At 41.2% G+C, this 20,298-nt stretch overlaps 1 protein-coding gene, 1 long non-coding RNA gene and 2 other non-coding genes across 4 annotated transcripts; all 4 read right to left on the bottom strand.

Annotated features, from left to right (window-relative positions):
- Positions 1–4,216, bottom strand: LOC148049798 (uncharacterized). Its single transcript, XR_015698480.1, has 2 exons — positions 3,515–4,216; positions 1–1,549 (listed from the first exon to the last, which is right to left on the bottom strand). It is a non-coding gene; the product is annotated as an uncharacterized LOC148049798 (long non-coding RNA).
- Positions 2,941–3,059, bottom strand: LOC148049799 (small nucleolar RNA SNORA26). The gene has a single exon (XR_015695285.1). It is a non-coding gene; the product is annotated as a small nucleolar RNA SNORA26 (small nucleolar RNA).
- Positions 4,217–4,427: 211 nt separating the features above from the next.
- LOC148049800 (small nucleolar RNA SNORA26) lies at positions 4,428–4,547 on the bottom strand. Its single transcript, XR_015695286.1, has one exon. It is a non-coding gene; the product is annotated as a small nucleolar RNA SNORA26 (small nucleolar RNA).
- A 4,106-nt stretch (positions 4,548–8,653) lies between these two features.
- AP1M1 (adaptor related protein complex 1 subunit mu 1) lies at positions 8,654–20,070 on the bottom strand. The gene is made up of 12 exons (XM_014073386.2): positions 19,821–20,070; positions 18,919–19,075; positions 17,748–17,815; positions 17,438–17,568; positions 17,116–17,263; positions 15,763–15,889; positions 13,959–14,101; positions 13,110–13,181; positions 12,399–12,557; positions 11,986–12,111; positions 11,745–11,820; positions 8,654–10,727 (listed from the first exon to the last, which is right to left on the bottom strand). Exons 1-12 carry the CDS (start codon positions 19,860–19,862, stop codon positions 10,705–10,707), a joined length of 1,272 nt encoding a protein of 423 aa, XP_013928861.1. The 5' UTR covers positions 19,863–20,070; the 3' UTR covers positions 8,654–10,704.
- Between the last annotated feature and the right edge of the window lie 228 nt (positions 20,071–20,298).

Genomic DNA, 20,298 nt, shown 5'->3' on the forward strand with positions numbered 1-20,298 from the left:
TCATCCATCAGAAATTCATTCTAGTCGGGGCCGGACCTCAATAGTGATCAATTCCAAAGGACTCCGGGCGGCTTACAGAATATAAAAAACATAAAAACAATACAATTTAAAACAGCAATCATCCATCAGAAATTCATTCTAGTCGGGGCCGGACCTCAATAGTGATCAATCCCAAAGGACTCCGGGCGGCTTACAGAATATAAAAAACATAAAAATACAATTTAAAACAGCAATCATCCATCAGAAATTCATTCTAGTCGGGCCGGACCTCAATAGTGAGGTCAACAGCCCCAGGACTGCCGGAACAGCCAAACTTTTACGGCTTTCCTGAAGGCCATGAGAGTGGGTATGGTCCGGATTTCCGGGGGGGAGGGGGGAGCTGGTTCCAAAGAGTCAAAGCAGCCACCGAGAAGGCTCTCCTCCGAGGGCCCGCCAGCTAACATTGTATAGCCGATGACCAAGTCTTCGTTCCTCATCTCCTAGGTAGCTGATAAATCGGCACTCCTTTTGACTGACAAGGGATCCATTTCCCAGGCTTCACTAATTTCATTAGTTTTGTACCTGCTCAGCCAACAATCTTAATGGTATAAAATTCAATGTATGTCCTCCTCCATTGCAATGTGAGTTCCAGTTAGCTTGGATCTCCATGTCTGACTACTTAATTATGTTCTTGCAATCTAATGGTTAGCTTCCTCACTTGTCTGCCCTACAGAGGGACAGTCTATGCAGGGGATCTAGTAGATTACACTGGAAGCATCTGCCACCTTCAAATGATCTTTGCAATGCATGATCTGTCCTCATATGGTAGTCTGTGAGCAGTGTGTGATGCCCACTTGCAGATCTCAGAAGTTGCATTCTAACTGCTTGCGAAGTATGGGAGACTGTGTCATATAGTTGGTCTTGTGCCTTCTTTCTTCCCCTCTCACCCTTGCATGTTGCACAGGAATCTTGTCATAAATGTTGTGGATATCCATTCATCATACAGAATAGAGTTAATAATCATATTGTAACCAACGGTTCCTTTAAAAGTATCCATACAATTAATCTATTGGTAGTCCACTGAAGTCCTGACCCTATCATCTCAGGAAAGAGCCAGGTTTTCCAAGGGAAAGATGTTTCAAAGGGCAGATACTTATATTTTAAAGTTAACAGAGGATATTTTCAACAAGAATCTTACAATTTCTTTTGAAGGAGAAAGATTTATCCATTTTCATAGGTGCAATCAATTCCCAGACCAATTTTATCAGTCAAAGGGGAAAGGAAACAGCTGGTGAACTTCTATTTTACATCTACATTTCTGAGTTCTACAAGATGGAGGGGGGGAAAAAACCAGGACAAGCAGATTGTCAATATACCTGTATGATTTGCCTCAACAATGGATCAAAGGCCATTATTTTTTCCTCAGAGCTCTAGAGCACAAGGGATATGCTCAGAAGAATTTATGGACAAGTAAGAATTTGAAGCCAGGTCTTTTCAGGCTAAATTAGACATCACACGATTACTCTTCCGGGAAGTCAGCCACAAGTCATTTTACCGATGTCTTTTCTTTCTATGAAAAATTGAGGGGGGAAAAGATTATTCATGGTGCCAGCAAATGCATGCTACATCTGAGATAAACCTCATAACCCATTGACATTGCCCAATGTAGGTACCTTATTTACTAGAACCGTTTAAAATAGAGAGAAAGCCATCCAAAACCCAGAAGCCAAACATTAAGCAATAATTTCAAAAAAATATTTTCTGTTCCTCGAGTTTAATTCCATCCCTGTTAATGTTCTGGAAATCTCACCAGACCTGTTTATATCCCCGAGCCTGGAGACTGCAAGGAACTACTAATATTTTAAAATGATAGTTATTGTGGTTTATATTCATTCTCCCCTCTCTCTGTGATAACAGAATAACAGAGTTGGAAGGGCCCTGAGAGATGTTCTAGTCCCTGCTCAGGCAGGAAATCCTATACTATTTCAGACAAATGGTTGTCCAATCTCTTTTTAAAAACCTCCAGTGTTGGAGCGCCCCCAAATGAAGGCAAGCACTGATTGTTTTAACTGTCAGGAAATTTCTCCTTAGTTCTAAATTGCTTCTCTCCTTGATTAGTTTCCATCTATTGCTTCTTGTCCTACTCTCAGTGCTTTGGAGAATAGCTTGACTCCCTCTTCTTTGTGGCAGTCCCTGAGATATCAGAACACTGCTATCATGTCACCCCTTCATTAATGAGTCCTTCATTAAACTAGACATACCCAGTTCCTTCAGCAGTCCCCTAACCATCTTTACTGCTCTTTACACTATTTCTAGAGTCCCAACATCTTTTTAGACTGTGGCAACCAACCTTTTTATATTCTAATAATGATTGTTTTACATTTTAATAAGTTTTATGTATTTATTGTTTTACAAGTCTTGTACGCCAGCCAGTGGCACTTTTTGTGACATGGACAGCTGCATAAATTTCACAAATAAATCAAATTAGGGTTGAAGATATATAATATCAGCTAGTAAGCATATTTTAAACTTATTTTGTAAAATTTATTGCTGTAGAAATAATGCCTATTTTCCCCATAATGCCCAGTCTGTGAGGTTGGTTCAGCTAAGAGAGAATGACTGCCCAAACTCACACCAAACAGGCTCTTAATCTATAGAAATGCATAGTACTCAGGAATCTTTCGACTTTAGCAGAATATAAACAAGGGAAGTATAATACTTTTCAGATAGAATTTGATAGTGATACTGGATGAAATATCCAAGTATCTGGCTTAAAAAAAATAACCTGCCAGTAAAAGGCTAATTTGCACTAAAAAAAGCAAATATGAACCATGAAGTGAATTACTCTAAAAGCCCAACTATGACATGTAATAAAGTTAGTTGTGTTTCATAACAGCTCTGGCCACATTCTTCAATAACATTGTCTTCTACCACAACACATATTTAGGAAGAATTGTTTATCTTTGTTTCTCCCGACAGGATCCAGAGAAAAGTTTCACCCTCACCTCTGGGTTTAAGAGAGAATTTATTTTACCCCTCTGTATTGGCCACTTAAAGCACCATCAGCCTTAAGAGGGCAAAGCTAAAAGGGGGAGATGAATTCCAGACATAGGTCCATTTCTAATTATGACTGAAGTTGGTAACTCTGCAAGTGATAATTTTTCAGAAATAATGTGGCAATAGATAAATTGTAGGGTTTTTTTTCTTCTCAAAACGGAGATTGTGGGGATTTTTAAAAGCATCCTTTCCAGATATGCTTTGAGATCTAGTGGAGGAACACATTCACCAGCTTCTCAATCAAGTCAACAAGAATGAGAAAATCTAAAGGAAATAAACAGAATAAGAGTTGGAAGGGATCACGGACATCTTCTAGTCCAATCCCCTGCTCAAGCAGGAGACCTTATATACCATTCCAGACATGTGGTTGCCCAGTCTCTTCTTGCCTGATAGCCAGAATGTGACCCAGAGGTTAATTAGGAATATAAACTAATTTAAGAGGCAATTTATCCACATGGTAGAGTGAAGTAAAACATACCATTGTTTTTTTAACAGAAGGAACAGCTACTGCTTCAGACATTACATTCCTCTCATTCAGCAGAATCACTTCTGCAAAGCACCAACCATTTCATCGCAGGGGGCCATTTTTGTAAGCAGACAAACTATCCCTTGGGTCTCTGCCTGGAACAGAATAAAAAAGAACCAACAAATGTTGATGTAGAGTTCAAAACAGTCTGATATAGTCACAGACCTTAACCAGACCTACCTGAACCTTTTTGGGGTGGGTACTGTGTGTGTGTGTGTGCCGGTTGATTATAAAGAGCAAGTTAAAGGTAAATGTTCTCGCACATGTGCTAGTCGTTCCTGACTCTAGGGGGTGCTGCTCATCTCAATTTCAAACCCGAAGAGCCAGAGCTGTGGGAAGACGTCTCCATGGTCATGTGGCCGGCAATGACTAAACACACTGAACGCTGTTACCTTCCCACCAAAGGTGGTTCCTGGTTTTCTACTTGCATTTTTACATGCTTTCAAACTGCTAGGTTGGCAGAAGCTGGGACAAGTAACGGGAGCTCACTCTAGGGATTTGAACCGCCGAATTGCCCACATTTCTGATCCACAAGCTCAGCATCTTAGCCACGACATCCCTAGGTAAGCTATAATAAATTTGGTCATTTTAACCTCCTTCCTTGGTCGTTTATACACAATTTATCATAACAACTCAATTAATAGTCGCACATCGAATCGCAGTTCCTACATAAGGAATACAGCATAGGTGGAGATTTAACGAGGTATCCTTCCCGCCTGCCCTTGCTAATCCAGTAACCAAGCCCGGGATTTACCTCTTATAGAATAGAATGGAATAACAGAGTGGGAAGGGACCTTGGAGGTCTTCTAGTCCAACCCCCTGCCTAGGCAGGGAACCCTAATAATATATCCCGCGTGCCCAAAACGTTTGTTTCTCACGACAGGATCCGAAGGCGGAGACCCCACTCCGCCTCAGGTTTTTGTGAGAACGCGCTCTGCCCCCCTGTGTTGACCATCCTAAAGCACAGACCGCTTCGGAGGCGCGAAGTTTGAAGGGGCCGGGAAAAAAGACGCGGCAGTTTCCACCCTTCACCCTGAATATATATATATATACCCTTCACGGCGAGGGCCTCCGCCCGCTCTTCGCTGCTGGGCTTCCTGCTGGAGGGCCAGGCTTTCGTTCCCTTCGCCCGCCAGCTGCTGCTGCTGCTTCTTGTTGCGCCCCGCCATCTTCCCGTCTCCCGTCGCGGCCTGCTGTCCAAAGGAGCCTGGGCTTCATTGATTCAGCAAGCGGGCACCGCCTACGCCAGAGGTCCCCAAACCTGGCCGCTTTAAGACTTGGGGACTTCAACTCCCAGAATTCTCCAGCCAGCAAAGCCAGGTTTGGGGACCTCTGGTTTACGCAAAGGAGAATAACTAGCTCTGCTGGCTGGAGAATTCTGGGAGTTGCAGTCCACAAGTCTTAAAGTGGCGAAGTTTCGGGACCCCTGGTCTACGCAAAGGAGAATATCTTATAAAGAATAAATATATGATTGGAAGCAAGCGCATAAACGTTCTTCAACTCCGGTTTTGAGGAGGAACGGGTGTAATTTTCTTCAACATATTAATCTTTGAATGGTTTTTTGCTCCAAGAGAGAAGGGGGAACTCTCCAGGATCACGTCTGTGGAGATTCTCAATTACCCACGTCATGGTTGTCCCAAAGCTTTTCAAAAGACAACTAGACTTTCTTGTGTGGGGGTGTGTGTGGTTTCTCCTTGAAAACATCTCGCTTTTCATCCGAGAAGCTTCCTCAGTTTTGGCTTCTGAAGAAGCTTCTTGGACGAGAAGCAAAACGTTCTCAAGGAAAAACAAACGAAGAAAGTCCAATTGGATCTGCAAGATCTCGATACATTTTGTGTTTGTGTATGTGCAACATGTATCCTGACTCTTACAAATTACTTTGTAACTTGCATGTAGCTTTGGTAAGTTACAGTTGCAACTGCTGCCAAACTGTAATGGCTTCCACCAGTTGTATAAGTGCTTCGTTATTTAAGTTAAAAGCCTTACTAGGGTTCATAATAATACTATATCGTAAAGCGATCTGGCTAAAGATGAAATATCTGCTTTGTGTCTGAACATTACAGTAGTTTTTGCAAAAGAAATAAGATTGAAGAGAATTTGGTGGTATAACCTGTACAGTATGCAGTTTTGTTTTCCTTTTTAAAAATTGTATTTGATTAGCCGCACCTTCTCTAACAAGGAAGCATTCATCTGAATACAAGACAATTTGTTTCATTTGGCTAACTGTACTGTTTGCACTTTTTTTTTAGTAGTAATGTGTAATTTGCAATCACACACATTACTGATTTTTTTTAAATTTAATTGTAATTTAAGTGTAATTTGCAATCTGGGGATGTGGTGGCTCAGTGGCTAAGACACTGAGCATGTCGAACAGAAAGGTCAGCAGTTCGGTGGTTCGAATCCCTAGCGCCGCATAACTGAGTGAGCTCCTGTTATTTGTCCCAGCTTCTGCCAACCTAGCAGTTCAAAAGCATGTAAAAAAATGCAAGGAGAAAAATAGGAACCACTTTTGGTGGGAAGATAACAATGTTCCAGGCGCCTTGCGCCTTCAGCATTTAGTCATGACAGCCACATGACCATGGAGATGAGCACCGCCCCTTAGAGTCAGGAACGAGTAGCACATACATGCAATGGGAACCTTTACCTTAATTTGCAATCATTGATTCCATTTTCCTCAACAGGCACATTTGATATAGTTTTCAGATCAGCAGTCATAGGATCATGCTTCCCATCAAAATTACTTTATATTTTCTCTCCTTGTTCCAAATGTAACTATTCCTTGCTAGTTTATCATTGTTTTTACCACATTAAACAATATTGCTCTCATTTTTGTAACAACCATTTCTTCAATAATTTTATTTCTACTCATCTTTCACTTCTTCCACATCCATTTTTTTTTTGCCAAGGCCCTCACATGGCACCATTGAACAATGGCCTGTCCCGCACTAAGAACCTTTCATAATTCTTATATCCTTCATCAGTTTTATCACTTCCGTCATAAACCATCATACCCTTTGTCTCTTTTTTGTGTGTTTGTTTTCAATAATTGTTTGAAGTGTGTGCATCAAAAATGCTTCAAAGAAAACCAGACCATTTTCTAAGCAGATACTCATCAATCATTAAACTGTCATAACATTCATTTCATTCATTCATTTATTGAATTTCTAGGCCGCCCAATCCCGAAGGACTCCGGGCGGCTTACAGAAATGAAAATATTAAAAAAGAATTTAAAAACGATAGGACACAACAAAGTTAAGAAGAAGCACACCCAATCAGAGGGGGGCTGGACCTCAGTCAAGAGGTCAACAGCCCCAGGCCTGCTGGAAAAGCCAGGTTTTAATAGCTTTGCGGAAGGCCATGAGAGTGGGTAGGGCCCGGATCTCTGGGGGGCAGCTCATTCCATAGGGCCGGAGTGGCAACAGAGAAGGCCCTACTCCTAGGCGCCGCCAGCTGGCATTGTCCCGCTGAAGGCACCTGGAGAAGGCCCATCCTGTGCGATCTTATTGGTCTAAGGGAGGTCATCACTTGTATTGAACCCAAAGGTGCTTTTTAAAAGGCAACTGGCCTTTTTTCCCATTGAAAAACGTTTCACTTCTCATCCAAGTTTTCAGTTTTGAAGAACTGAAGAAGCTTCTTGGAGGAGAAGGAAAACATTTTCAAAGAAAAAAAACCTAGGAAAATTGAGTTGCTTTTTAAGAAGCACCTTTGGGACAACCATACCTGGATGATTATAACTCTCAATAGGCACTTTTATTGTTGGCTGCTCTCAGAGGGTCAGATTAATAATCATCTCTCTTCAACCCTTATTCTTAACACTGGTACACCACAGGGTTGCGTGTTGAGTCCCTTGCTCTATAGTCTTTATGTGCATGACTGCATTTCCACTCACACTAGTAATACTATTACTAAATTTGCAGATGATACAACTGTGGTGGGACTAATCTCGGGGTGGAGGTGGGGAGGAGTTTGCCTATCGAGATGAGGTGGAACGGTTGCTTTCGTGGTGTGGAAACAATAACTTAATCCTTAACACAAATAAGAACAAGGAACTTATAGTGGACCATAGAAGGAATAGATTAGACATCCAGCCTTTGCTTATCAATGGAGACCAAGTGGAGCAAGTGGGCAGTTTTAAGTTTCTGGGTGTTATCTTAAAAGAGGACCTGACCTGGGGCACTCACATTGCAGCACTGATCAAAAGGGCCCAGAAGAGAATATACTACCTGAGACTTCTCAGGAAACAACTGAATGAAAAACTGCTGGTGACCTACCGCTGCACCATAGAGTATATTTTAACTTACTGCACCAGTGTATGGTTTGCCAATTGCACAGAGGCAGATAGGACAGCACTCCAGAGGATCAACATCATTGCCTAGAGGATCATTGGTTGCCCTCTCCCCTCTTTGGAAGAGCTTTATAGTTCCCACTGCCTTAAGAAAGTTCAAAACATTCTCAAAGATCCATCTCATCTTGGGCACCCTTTTTTTGAACTATTACCATCCGGCAGATGGTACAGGATAATTAAAAACAAGGACAAACAGGGTGAAAAACAGCTTCTATCCCAGGGCAATAACTATATTGAATTCTACGGTATAGTGTGAAATCAGGTTTTCAATTTCAATTATATAGAATGTAAAGGATGTATGTTTGTTTTTTTATTTTTATAACTGTAATGTACACTGAAGATGGCATTTAATTTCATTGTACCATGTGCAATGACAATAAACTAAACTAGTGAAGGTGGCTAGAATTAAGACTGAAATCAAGAACAAAACTCTATACCCAGCTATGAAACAACCTCTAGGTGACAAGAGCAATCACTACTTCACCTCCGGTGACATGAGCATTTCTTCTGTTTTCCTGTGGACAATACAGGTGGTTTTCCACTATCTTCTTCCTGGCTTGTTTTACCACACAAAATTGTTAAAAGTGCAAAAAATAATGCATGTTGCTCAGTTCCTTGGAGCAAGAGTGGAATAAATATGCACCTTCTCATCTTAATTTCTCATTCCCACCGGAAAATACCAAACCTAGATCCGTGCAAAAAAAAAAAAAAAAAAAAAAAAAAAAAAAAATCAAGACTCTCTAAAATTCTGGTCATTTCATTTATTTTAAACAGACTTTTAGACAACAAATACAATGCCCTGGTTAAAGGCATGATGTTGACATTTCTGGCAGCTGGAGGGAACCGGTTAAATAACAGCAGTGGTTTTTGACAAGTGAACCTATCTGCCCCTGATCAATTGTTATCTTGTGTATTTCTCAGGGATTTTGTGGCCTTCTGAGTCCTGAACTAGTTTCCAACTTTCTTGGCAGTAGCATTTGCAGATGGGTCAGACTAATGAAAGCTGGGGCATCACAATGCAAGCTGTATCCCTTTTCTGTGAACTTCATGATATCACGCACAATGTCCCCAAGGGGTGGCACTTGTAATCCTGCAGTGGGATATCGCTTTCATCATTCTAACAAAAACTGCAAGCTACAGTGCCACAATTCATGATTTCCACCACTAAGACTGCTAGAAATTGTAGTTTAGCAGCGGTGAGAGCCTCACCACAAACATGGCCCTTTTAAGCGTAACTATGGGCGAAAATATACCTGTGAATGGTTAAAGTGTACCATCAATCCATTACTGTTGTGTTTGTTCAATTACCAAGTGATTTTTACAAGTAACATGCTAGGGCTGTTTTTCCAGGAACTGATGGGTCTTGCTGCAAAGTTACCTAGGACATGTTCCCAAGCACTTAAATGTAATCTTTGCAAGTATATCATGAACTTGAACCCCACAACTCTTTAGAAGAAGAGAGAAAAAGAAAAGAGCCGAATTGGAGCAGAGATATGTTGCTAAAGAGCACATGTAGTGATTTGTGTTCTATCAGAAATGACCAACTGCCACTGAGCAGACCTCAAAGATGGATTGCTCTAAAGGAAGCTGTGAGGAGCCAGCAAAATCTTTGACCTAAAGCCAACAGGAAGAGGGGGGGGGGGAATTGCTTGTTCTGCTAGAGCAGCCTTTCCTGATATGTGGTTGAAGCCAATTGAGAAAGGCTGCGTTGGAACCGCAAGGGGCAAGATAGGTAAGTGGCAGTTCTGGGAATTCCAGTCTCCACACACCCCAAGGGGGCTAGACTGGAGGAGGCACTCACAAGACGTCTGTGCGTCTGTTTTACCATCTTGGGAGTTCTTACAGGAACTACCGTGATTATGGCCTCATTCTCACAATCACCAGATACTGCAGCACCTAAGATAACTCTGCCATTTGAAAGCTAAGCAAGGGCCGGCAGAATGCTTTCCACGCATGATTCTCTATGCACAGAAACCATCCAAGAAATGAAGACCAAAAAAAAAAAAAAAAACCCTAGAACCTTTCTCAGTGACAAAGTAAAATTTTTCTATATACAGGTTGATTTTCCTTTATGGAGAAGCAGATCAGCTTACAAATTCCACACAGAGACTTCAGTTGTATGTTGGTCATCTCAGTTGCTGCTTGAAAAAGATCCATGGATAGGATGTTCTTCTCGGCTAGATGATTCAGAAGTGGACGGGGGAGGGGGGGTTCAGACATTCATTTTGAGCCCCTCGCCCCACGTTAAGAACACCTCGTGACACCAACTTCATGTTTTTTCTTAAACCGAGCGCCATCAAGCAAATGACTTTGCCTGTTGTAAACTCTGCATCTCGGGACTCTGTTGCAGATAATTAATTTGCAAAAACAACCCAGCAATGGAAACAAAACTGATTTCAAGATGTCAACATTTAACTAGCATTAAGACGCATGAGCAGGCAAATGGTTGGCAAAAGGAGCTCAGCTAATACTCAGAAAACTTCAGAAACAAGGACGAATAGTCCCCAATTTCTGAAGCAAAGAAATAAGACCAGCCAAGTTTTCCCAAGATTGGCTCTTGGCCTTGTTTCAAGGCAACAGCTACTCCTAACAATAAACAACACTGAATGGGGCGTACAAGAAAAAAAAAACATTCATGAGGTCTGCACTAAACACTGGTCCAAGTACAGCTGGATATGGGACACAGCCTGATTCACTTCCAGCCAGCAAGACAACTTTGGCCCACACTTTCAAGCACCAAACATGTTTCTGACCAGGGCTATTGATTACTTTCTTGGCCGCAGTAGCTGAGTTGACGTTATTGTGTTCGAAGCTGATAATCTAGGATGAAAAGAAAATTTAATGAACTTGGTGATGAGGAGTTATGAAGCTATACATAGAGGGCCCTTCTATTCCATTTTTTAAAAACTTGTTCATTCCTTACCACTTACCAAAAAAAGCATCCAGGCTTTTTTCTATGGAAATGAAAGAGGCATGTGAAAAATTGCCTCTCGTTTTATCTTTACAACAGCAATTATTATGCTAGACTGGGAAAAAGTGGCTACTCCAAAGCCCCCCGCTGAATTCCCTGTTCAAGAAATTGAAAAGAGTCTCCTCATTGCTACTCCAAGTTTCTAATCACCATTCCACCCGTGACCTTACTATTCCCCCATGGTTTTTACATAGGATCATCTAATTCTAAAAACTATGCTCAACCATATACTAACCATCTCATCCCTTAATTGACTGTGCAATTGCTGGTTTTGTGACAAGATCTGTCTAACAGAGGGGTGTCAAACTTGATTTCATTGAGGGCCACATCAGGGTTGTATCTGACATGGGGGGGGGGGGCATGGTCAGGGTGGGTGTGGCCAGCTCAACATTATTTGTGTTTGGGATGCCTATGGTTACCTGAGCTCCCTTTTTGCTGACAGAGGCACCGCGGACTGGTCCTTCGCTGTTCCCAGGACAGCCCTGTGGACCAGGTCTAAACACCTGTGGGCCAGATACGGCCCGCAGGCCTTGAGTTTGACACCCCTGGTCTGACACATATATTTTAATCTTCTGTTTTCTACTTTAAATTTTACATTACAAAGTATGCCTTATTTTAATGGCAAAATTTCTGACAAAAAAATAATAATCTCATTCCTTATCCCGGGAGAAACACATGACAAAGAGCTCTTGGTTACTTAACCAAATTCAGCCCCACCTAGACCTCATTCTTACTGCAAGCACCTGGAAACCATCCACGCACATCCATGTGACACCCACCAGATAAAGCACTTGATATCCCAGCCTCATTTTGTGGCTGCAAGGCCACTTGAAGGTATCTAATAAGCAAAGTGTCTTTTCACATACCTCCGTTCTGGGTAATGTAGCGGACCCAAGGCAATGCCTGGTAGCCACTCTTCTCAATTATTTTTAAATAACGAACCTGGAATGGAACACAAGTAAAATTTCAGCCTCTGCCTGAAGACGCCCGTTTGCTTCCCACATTCACAAGGGCGGGGCAGATAAAGGAGAAGCATGGAGCATAGTGGACAAGATCACTGAAATCCCATATAGGCTGGCAAAGGAGCCACAAGGATAGCTTTCTTACCTGAATTCCAGATGTGGTGAAATATGGGATTTCAAACTTCACACTGATGGGAGGTTTCCCTTCTTTGTCCTCAGCTTCCACACTTGGGAGCCCAAAATGGGCCCTCATCAAGTACTCCTTCCCTCCCTGTAAGTTAGCAGAGAGTCGAATTTCATTTTATCCCACCTCTCAGGGCTTCTCGCGCCAAAGAGCTGAAAAAAAGCCATCCGTTCCACAAAATCTGTGCAATTCTATCCAGTGCGGTAGACAGAATTCCATGGGATCAATGGAAGTGAACTAAACCTTGCCGGGCAGGGAAAAGTTCTTTTGAAATGAGCTAATGAAACTTGCTCAGATCAATAAATGCATACAGCTTTTTTTTTATATATATAGTTGGCCTTCCTCCCAGAGACGTTCACAATCAATGAGCTTACTGGAAAAGACTTGATGGACCACACAATGGCACTGTTCTCAGGAACCCACTTGACATTCCCAACTGTGGTTTTGAACTTCGGTGAATCGGCATCATTGGGAACAGGAATGTGAATTTCCACGTTATTGGCTGTAGATCTGCGCTTGAACTGACTCTTGGCCTAAAAAAGATTTCAAAATTGCTATAGAAAGTACAAGCCCAAAATAAAGTATAATTTCTATTTTTTTTCCTAGTGCCTTTCTTTCTACAAGTACTGTTCCAAAAGGCCTAGCTTAGGAGAAGTTGTACTTAGTTTGAATAAAATGGTCATTTTTTTTATTGGCTAAGAACCAATCTTTTCCTGGCTTCTTTTTCAGAAAGAAGAAAAGCAGGGTTAGAAATGTTGTGCCTCTTCTACCATTCAACTAGAATTTATTTTAATGCGCCATCGTAATTTAATGGTGCAAAGTGTGCTCCAAGGCCACACGCAGCCCGTGCTTGCTCAACCTTTCCTAAACCTTGTCTTTTCAACATTTATTGTATGCTCAGTAGGGAAAGATAGCAAGGAATGGACATTGGAGCCTTTTGAAACTGTTTGAGATGTCACTGCGGTTGGAGATCTGGCCTCCAGGGTGCTTTAACAGCCTGCTACCTTTTCTCTGGAACCTTTGGGAACAGAATTGCTTTGCACAATGGACCACAAAGGGACAAAAATTTTCTGGATTCCACTCACCTTGATCATGTACTCTATGCGGCTGTGGGAATGCTTCTCTATAACTGACTCAATCCAGATTAGAGGCTTTACCTGCAGATGACAAGATAAACTGCTATCGCATCACTGGCTCCCCAAGTGCCAGAGGATCCATCAGTTTCTCCTTTATTTCTAGAGAAAAGGGAATCCTCCTATAGGGGACCCCAAGACACCCTGGATACTGAACCTACAGTGCGACTGGGCTCTTGACTGGTCTACAAAGCCCCCCAATGCTGCAGCACTTTCTTTCCAGGATAACTTCACCTTCCTTACTAGCATATACAGCAGCAATCCAACATGCAGCTTGATTCCACCCATTTCACCCACCAGGTATGTCACAGATATCATCAGCCCTAGCCTAAGTAGAAAGTTAAAGGCCACAAACCAGGGTGAATAAAAATTGATGGTTTAAAACCAAAATTGGATTTTGTTTATTTCAAACGGTTTTTAAAATTTTTTTATCAAATTTATTTTAATGAAATGCTTTTGGAGTAAAAAATCTATCTAAAGATAGTTTTCTAGTTAAGATACATTAATAATTTAGTTTATTTGAAATGAAGTGGAGCTTAGTTGTGTAGCATGAGGCTGTATATTCTGCAACATTGGGACTGTTGGTGAGTCTCAGCGGGTAAGAGGAGGAGCCGTTGCAGGACAGAGATGACAGTTGCTCTTTAAAAATTATGATTTAAATTGAGTTGTTTTAAATCAAATCCACCCTGCCACAAACTCTTCAAAAGAAACCCACCCACCCAAAAAAGTGTAAGAGTGTGTGTGTGTGAGTGTGTGTGTGTAACAATTCTGTTTGTAACCCAAGATTTGAAACACACGTACATGGGTATTAAGGCGGTAAGACATGAGCTCAAATTCCCCATCGGGTGGGATAAATGAAATAGTCCTATCATTTTCAAAACGAGACAGACGAACACACTGGTGGAATTTCACATCTTCCAGTTCCACAGATTTGCTCTTGCCGCCTGTCAGGGAGATAGAAGAGAAAGCCCAGTCTTGGAAAGTGTAACTGCAACAAAGGGAAGCTATAGAAGTAGGTCTGTGCTGAGGTTAACCTAGGCTAATTTCCTAAACCAGGGGTCTGGCAGCTTTAAGACACGTGGGCTTCAACTCCCAGAATTCCTCAGCCAGCTGTACTTGGAGCCAAGCCAAGTTTGGAGACCTTCCTCTCTCCTAAAGAAAGCAATCAACCCCCACTATAAAAAGAGAAAGGAAAGGCATTGCTTAAACCAGGTGCAGGGAAGTAACCCTGTACAAGCCACATGCAGAATACCGATACATCCCAGTAAAGGACAGGATTGATACTCACTGCTCCTAAGTCTGCCCCTCTAAGCCAGGGGTTCTCATACTGAGACTGATGAGCCACTGGTTAGTCATGACCAACTTGGGAGCCATGGTGGAAGGCGGTACTGCAGGCTACTTCTGCTAACTGCCACCTGCCAGCAGTTCGATTCTCCCAGGCTCACCTTCCATCCTTCCAAGGTTGGTAAAATGAGGACCCAGACTGTACTGTTGGGGGCAATGTGCCTACTCTGTAAACTGCTTAGGGAAGGCTGTAAACCACTGTGAAGTAGTGTATAAGTCTACGTGCTATTGCTATTAGAGGATGGTGGCAGTTTTGTTGAACAAGCAAAGCAGGAGTGGTGTGAAAACTCACTCTTGTTGTGCTTGGCAAATATCCTCAGGGGATTTCACCAGGCAAAGCAGAGAAAAAGCCCCAGGCTGGTTTGGTGGGATGGCTCATTTAGTAGTATGTCGAAACCAAAACCACATCAGCTTAATTTTATTTCACCCACAAATTAATTTACCAGTTTAAGAGGTCATGATACTGCAGATTTTGAAAACCTCTAAGTTTCATAATGAAGAAACTGACAGGAGGACAGAATTAAATTGGTTAATACAAAATGTTTCTGGGACAATTCCAATTAGTACAGGGGAGTTCAAAGGGATGATTTCATAAGGTCCTTTCTAGTACAATGACTCTAGTAATGACATTGCTTTTTAATATGATGGGTTAGCAGTAGCACCCTATTTGCAGCTTCCAGTCACCCTCCCATCAATCCATGGCACAAGTTAGGTCTCCTCCGGATTCCATCTGCCAGCCAATGTCGGCTGGCGACTCCCCGGGGGAGAGCCTTCTCTGTTGCTGCTCCGGCCCTCTGGAACGAGCTTCCTGTTGAGATACAAAGACCCTTACTACCCTCTCGGCCTTCTGCAAAGCCACCAAGTCTTGGCTGTTCCAGCAGGCTGGGGGGAGCTGAGAAGCATCTACCTCCACAGAAATTGTGAATGTTGGTTTTGTTTTTAATATGTTGTCTTTGTCTCGTTTCACCCCTTTCCCTTGTCTTTTGTGAGCCGCCCGGAGTCCTCCGGGAGTGGGCAGCATACAAGACAAATAAATAAAATAAATAAATAAATAAATAAATAAATAAATAAGTACAGTCACAATTCAGCACTTTTTTTAAAAAGGTTTAAAGGGCCTGATCGATGCCTTAAGCCCTGCAACATCTTCAAGCGTTTATGTCCTCCAAGTCCTCCCCACATGTACAATTCTTTAAAATTAGGCTGCAAGGACAGGGAAGAACAGAGGCAAGCTAGGTAACCCAGAAGAAGCAGACATACTCACGGCCAGTATTATCAAAGAGGACTTTGTCATTCAGGCCAAGGCGAAGCTCTGGCATTCCAGACAAGAAAACCCTCATTTTGATGGATCCAACAATTTCACTGCGCAGAACATTGCCGTTGGCACTAACCTGAAATTGAAGGGCGGGGAGGGGCGTGTCCACATTTCAAAATACCGAGAAACTCAAAGGCAAAACTAACAAGATGAAATTCTGTGGTGATCAACATAAAGTAATATGTTGTCATAAATGTTAACGTAAGTGAAGAATGCAGGACATCTGGGTTTTGCAATAGTACATATGAAATGGATCTAATGGCCTCAGTTGATCATGAGTGACGAGTTTTCATACAAAATACTTCTAGCAAAGGAAAAGTCCAGCACTGCTGGAGATGCTATAGTTTTCTTCAAACAGCTCCTTCTGGTAAAAGTGATCAGAATCAGTAGCACTCTCACTCCAATGATATAGTGGGTTTGTTTTCTACATCCCCATGCAAAAATACAAAAAGTAGATACTTTGCAGTAAACGTTTGCATCACATGTGTAAAAAACACTGAGGTGCTTCTGGGTTGAAAGGATTAGCCAGTGACATCACTGTTGTCCAAAGGACGTCCAATTAAGGGCTCCATTCATGTCCCAGCAGGAGCTGGAATGAAGGAGGGGAGCTCACCGCGCCCCATGGCAGCATGCAGGTTTTGAACAGGTCTCACACGTGAGCTCACTTACTTCCAAACCAGCGTCCTAACTACCTGAGCCACTGTGCTCTTAGACAGTAAGGTTTTAGATAAAGGAACAAATTGCATGGATGGAGTAGAATCGTTTTTACTGGCAGTACCTAAGCAAGACCTGGTGGATTATCTGCTGTGAATGCTATCTCAGTTTAGAGACTCAAAAAAACGATTCACATGGATTTTATTTATTAAGATCTGTTAAAAAGCAACTTGAATCAACTTTTGAGTCTCTATATACCTGAGATTCTCTCTGTCATTCTCTTATATCTTTTCAGCGTTCACCCCACTAAATACATAATTATTAAAATTAAAGAGACTCAAATAATTTTGCTGGACCTTTCTGAAACTTGAACTCCAGTACAGTGATTAGAAACCAGCTCTTCTTTAAACACTGAGTGGTCCTGGGCTGGGAAAAGAAATTCCAAAGATCTTGAAAAGCTGCTGACAAGGCCAAAATAGTAGAATAATACATATATCTGGACCCTAAGGTCTAGAGTGGCTCTTTTGAAGATGCTTCCACTTTCAGACAGTTCATTTTCTCTCTCTCCCTCTCCCCGCTCCTCTCTCTCTCTCTCTCTCTCTCACACACACACACAATCCACTTTATGATTTGTAATCATAGACATACCAAAAGATTAACAGATTCTATGACATCCAGGAAGACTTCATTCTTTCGGTACTTGATTCCTTCAGAACGCCAAGACACAGCGTTTGTAACAGTGGCAGGAGGACGTGGAGCTCCAGTTTCCAGCTTGTGGCCTTCTTGTGTTATGTATCTATATCAACACAGGCAAGATGTTCAAAATGCGAGTATCTGCGTATTTTAGCCCTAGAGATTTATTTAAATTAGGATTACACCAACTAAATAAAGGACAGTTTTAGCCATCCTGAATTGGTATTATTAAATATACAGAAAATGTGAGTCTTTTAGCTCCAAGCCACATCCTTACTCTTGTAAAATTTTACTATCTGTGGTTTGAGGATATCCAAAGTCCATCAACTCATCTAGCAGTTCATAAATAATCACAAAATTATCCCGAATGCTCTCTTCTTCCAGTTCCTTGAAATATTCAGAAAAGACCTGAAATAAAAAGTTAAAAACAAATGCAATATGCCTATATGGTAAAACTCCAATTTCATTATCCAATTATTTTTTAAATAAAAGTTGTTGATATAATCACAATTACTTCTCACTCTAGAGAATAAATGCCAAACAAAATCTCAGAATTTGAATCATAATAGAATCAATACTGCACTCACCTGAACTACCTTGTATAGAAATGAGAACACGAGAGATACACAGGCATTCTTCTTTGAAGTGGCAACCACTGAGATAGCATATTCAGGAGTTTATAGATATTCGTATTTCCAAACTATTTCTCTTTATATTTTAGATTTTACTGGGTTCTTTTTCAATGAATATCCTACTTAATTTCCTGCAAACTATGAACTTGTAGCAAAACATTTTATAATACATATTCCAACTTTAAAAAAACAGAAATGCAATTATTCAAAACTTCACTAAGATAATGTCTTCCGAGGCAAAATCAACTAAAGCACTGAATCTAGATTATGGGAAACAGGTTATTCTTTTTGACAGATTAATACTATGCCCAATTCCAGGCTCTGTATTTTAAGAAAGATATTAATACATTAAAATGTCTAAAGAAAGGCAACAACAACAAAAAATTAGGAGGCTCGATACCAGATGGATGCCAGGCTAAACATATGGAACCGTATATGTTTATTGACAATTGAAATGATTTGAAAGCAAGATTATCTCACATAGGAAAATGTGTTTTTAAAAGAGGGTCAGTACTAATGAATTCAAGTAAGAGAAAATTTGACATTAATATGAATTTCCTGCTTCTACGCTTCTCATTTATATTTGACTGGTCATTGAAAAGTCAGAGCTTATTGAAGGCAGATCTTCAGAACTGCTTTTTATATTCTCTTCATAGCATGAAATGTTCAACAATAGAAGGCAGTCAACTTTGTTTCACTAGACCAGAAGTAAATGGATGAGAATCTACCAAGATGCAGCAATAGGGAATTTTCTGCCTGTGCAGGGTTTAGAGTAGATCATTTTTGAAATCTCTTTCAATGCTGAAATTTAAAGGTTGATGTTATTATTTTTCTTTTTTCCCTGACCAGATTTAGTGAATTCAGACCTGATCAGCTGCTCTCTAATATCATCTAGACCTCCACAATGTTTTTTTAAGCCTGAAAATATTTTATAGAGATAAATAATAAATAAAGTGAAAAGTTTATGAAAACAAAGTATAGATTAGCATGTGAATAATGAGGGAAACGGATTGCCTTTCTTTTGACTAATTTAATTATTAACTTGAGCCTTTTTAAAAAATTAAACCTGAAGTGGAAAGTTTGGCTAAAGAGTCAGCACATTAACCCTTATTTTGGCAAAAGATACAATATAAATTGTTGTGTTTAATCCACATGAAGCGAACACCTCCATGAGCCAGAATAGGTGAGAGCATCCCTTCTTCTTCCTTCTCCATAAGTATAGGCATAAAATGCTCTACTTCTGACATATCCACATCTCCACGGTAATTTCTACAGATAAGAACCTAAAACAGTAGGGACATTATTAGCAGTTTTTGAAAAATTTATGAACATTGTCTCAGACAAGTTTGTATGTTCTACAAAAGAAATCACTTTTCAATTAACAAGCTATAGTAGTACCATACCCTCATGGATTCTCAATACTAAACAACCCTCTAGCTTTAAATAGCAACTGTTTTCTTGCAATTGGTTTCAAGTGTAACAGCTAGAAGCTCATTTAATTGGGCCACTAGTGATATGAATGTAAATTTCATCCCAAGAAAGGAGAAACAGATATTGTCCCTCCCAACAATTCTCTTTTACAGAAGAGCAAAATATAATTACATAAACAAAAATAATATTAAACAGATTCAACTTGGGGCTTATTTCGCCTTTCTTCCTTCTCTCAATAGTACAGATCAATGGTTCCTGACATTCAATGCTGGAGTGCATTAAGGGACTTAGTGAGGGAGAGAACAGAACAACAAAGAAATGTGGACATATGGTGATTTTCTGGCATCGCTCCATGTTTTTAAGTCCCTCCCTGAATATTCAATTTAAAATCCGAATTACTTTTTCACGTTTCTAGCAAAGCACAAACTTAACACCATACTTAACCTTTCCTATATATAATATCCTTAATTGTGTTTTTTAAAATCGCAGAATAAAGCAGCTGCCTCTCTTGAAAGCATTTATTTATTTACACTTTGCAGCTGGTAGACTGCCCCTGCAGCTGGAAGTTTCGCGGAAGGCCCATCCCTCTCCACACACCTTGCCCTTGAGATCCAATACATAGACGGCGCTGGCCGACATGACGGCGGTCCTCCACCAGCCCGCACGCGAGAAGCCCCGGCACCCCCGGACCCAGCGCTTCTCGGTACGCCCAAAAGCCTCGCGAGCTCACATCCGCTTGACTTGCACTTCCGTTGTATAAAATTACACCGCCTGCAGATAGAGAACGGGTAGTGCCTAGAGCGGCATCTAGCCAACAAGAATGCTATACTTGACCCAGAATGCTTACACCGCCCAAATTCCCTACCTAAAAGATATAACTCTATGATAACGAACGTTCACCCGCCGCAGCCAATACTAGAGGCTGCCAGCTCATGAGGTCATATTAGCCAATGGCAGGCTGCCGCTGTAGTCAAGACCGTCTATTGACCAATGGGATTTTCAGTCTAATTTTTCCGGCTATAATCTACAGGAGGGAGGCCACCTGATGACGTTTCAGTCGCAGTGGCCAATGAAA

This window comes from Thamnophis sirtalis, unplaced genomic scaffold (genome assembly GCF_051295495.1).
Source record: "Thamnophis sirtalis isolate CommonGarterSnake01/CBP01778 unplaced genomic scaffold, rThaSir2_p1.2 scaffold_1, whole genome shotgun sequence".
NCBI classification, from domain to species: domain Eukaryota; kingdom Metazoa; phylum Chordata; class Lepidosauria; order Squamata; family Natricidae; genus Thamnophis; species Thamnophis sirtalis.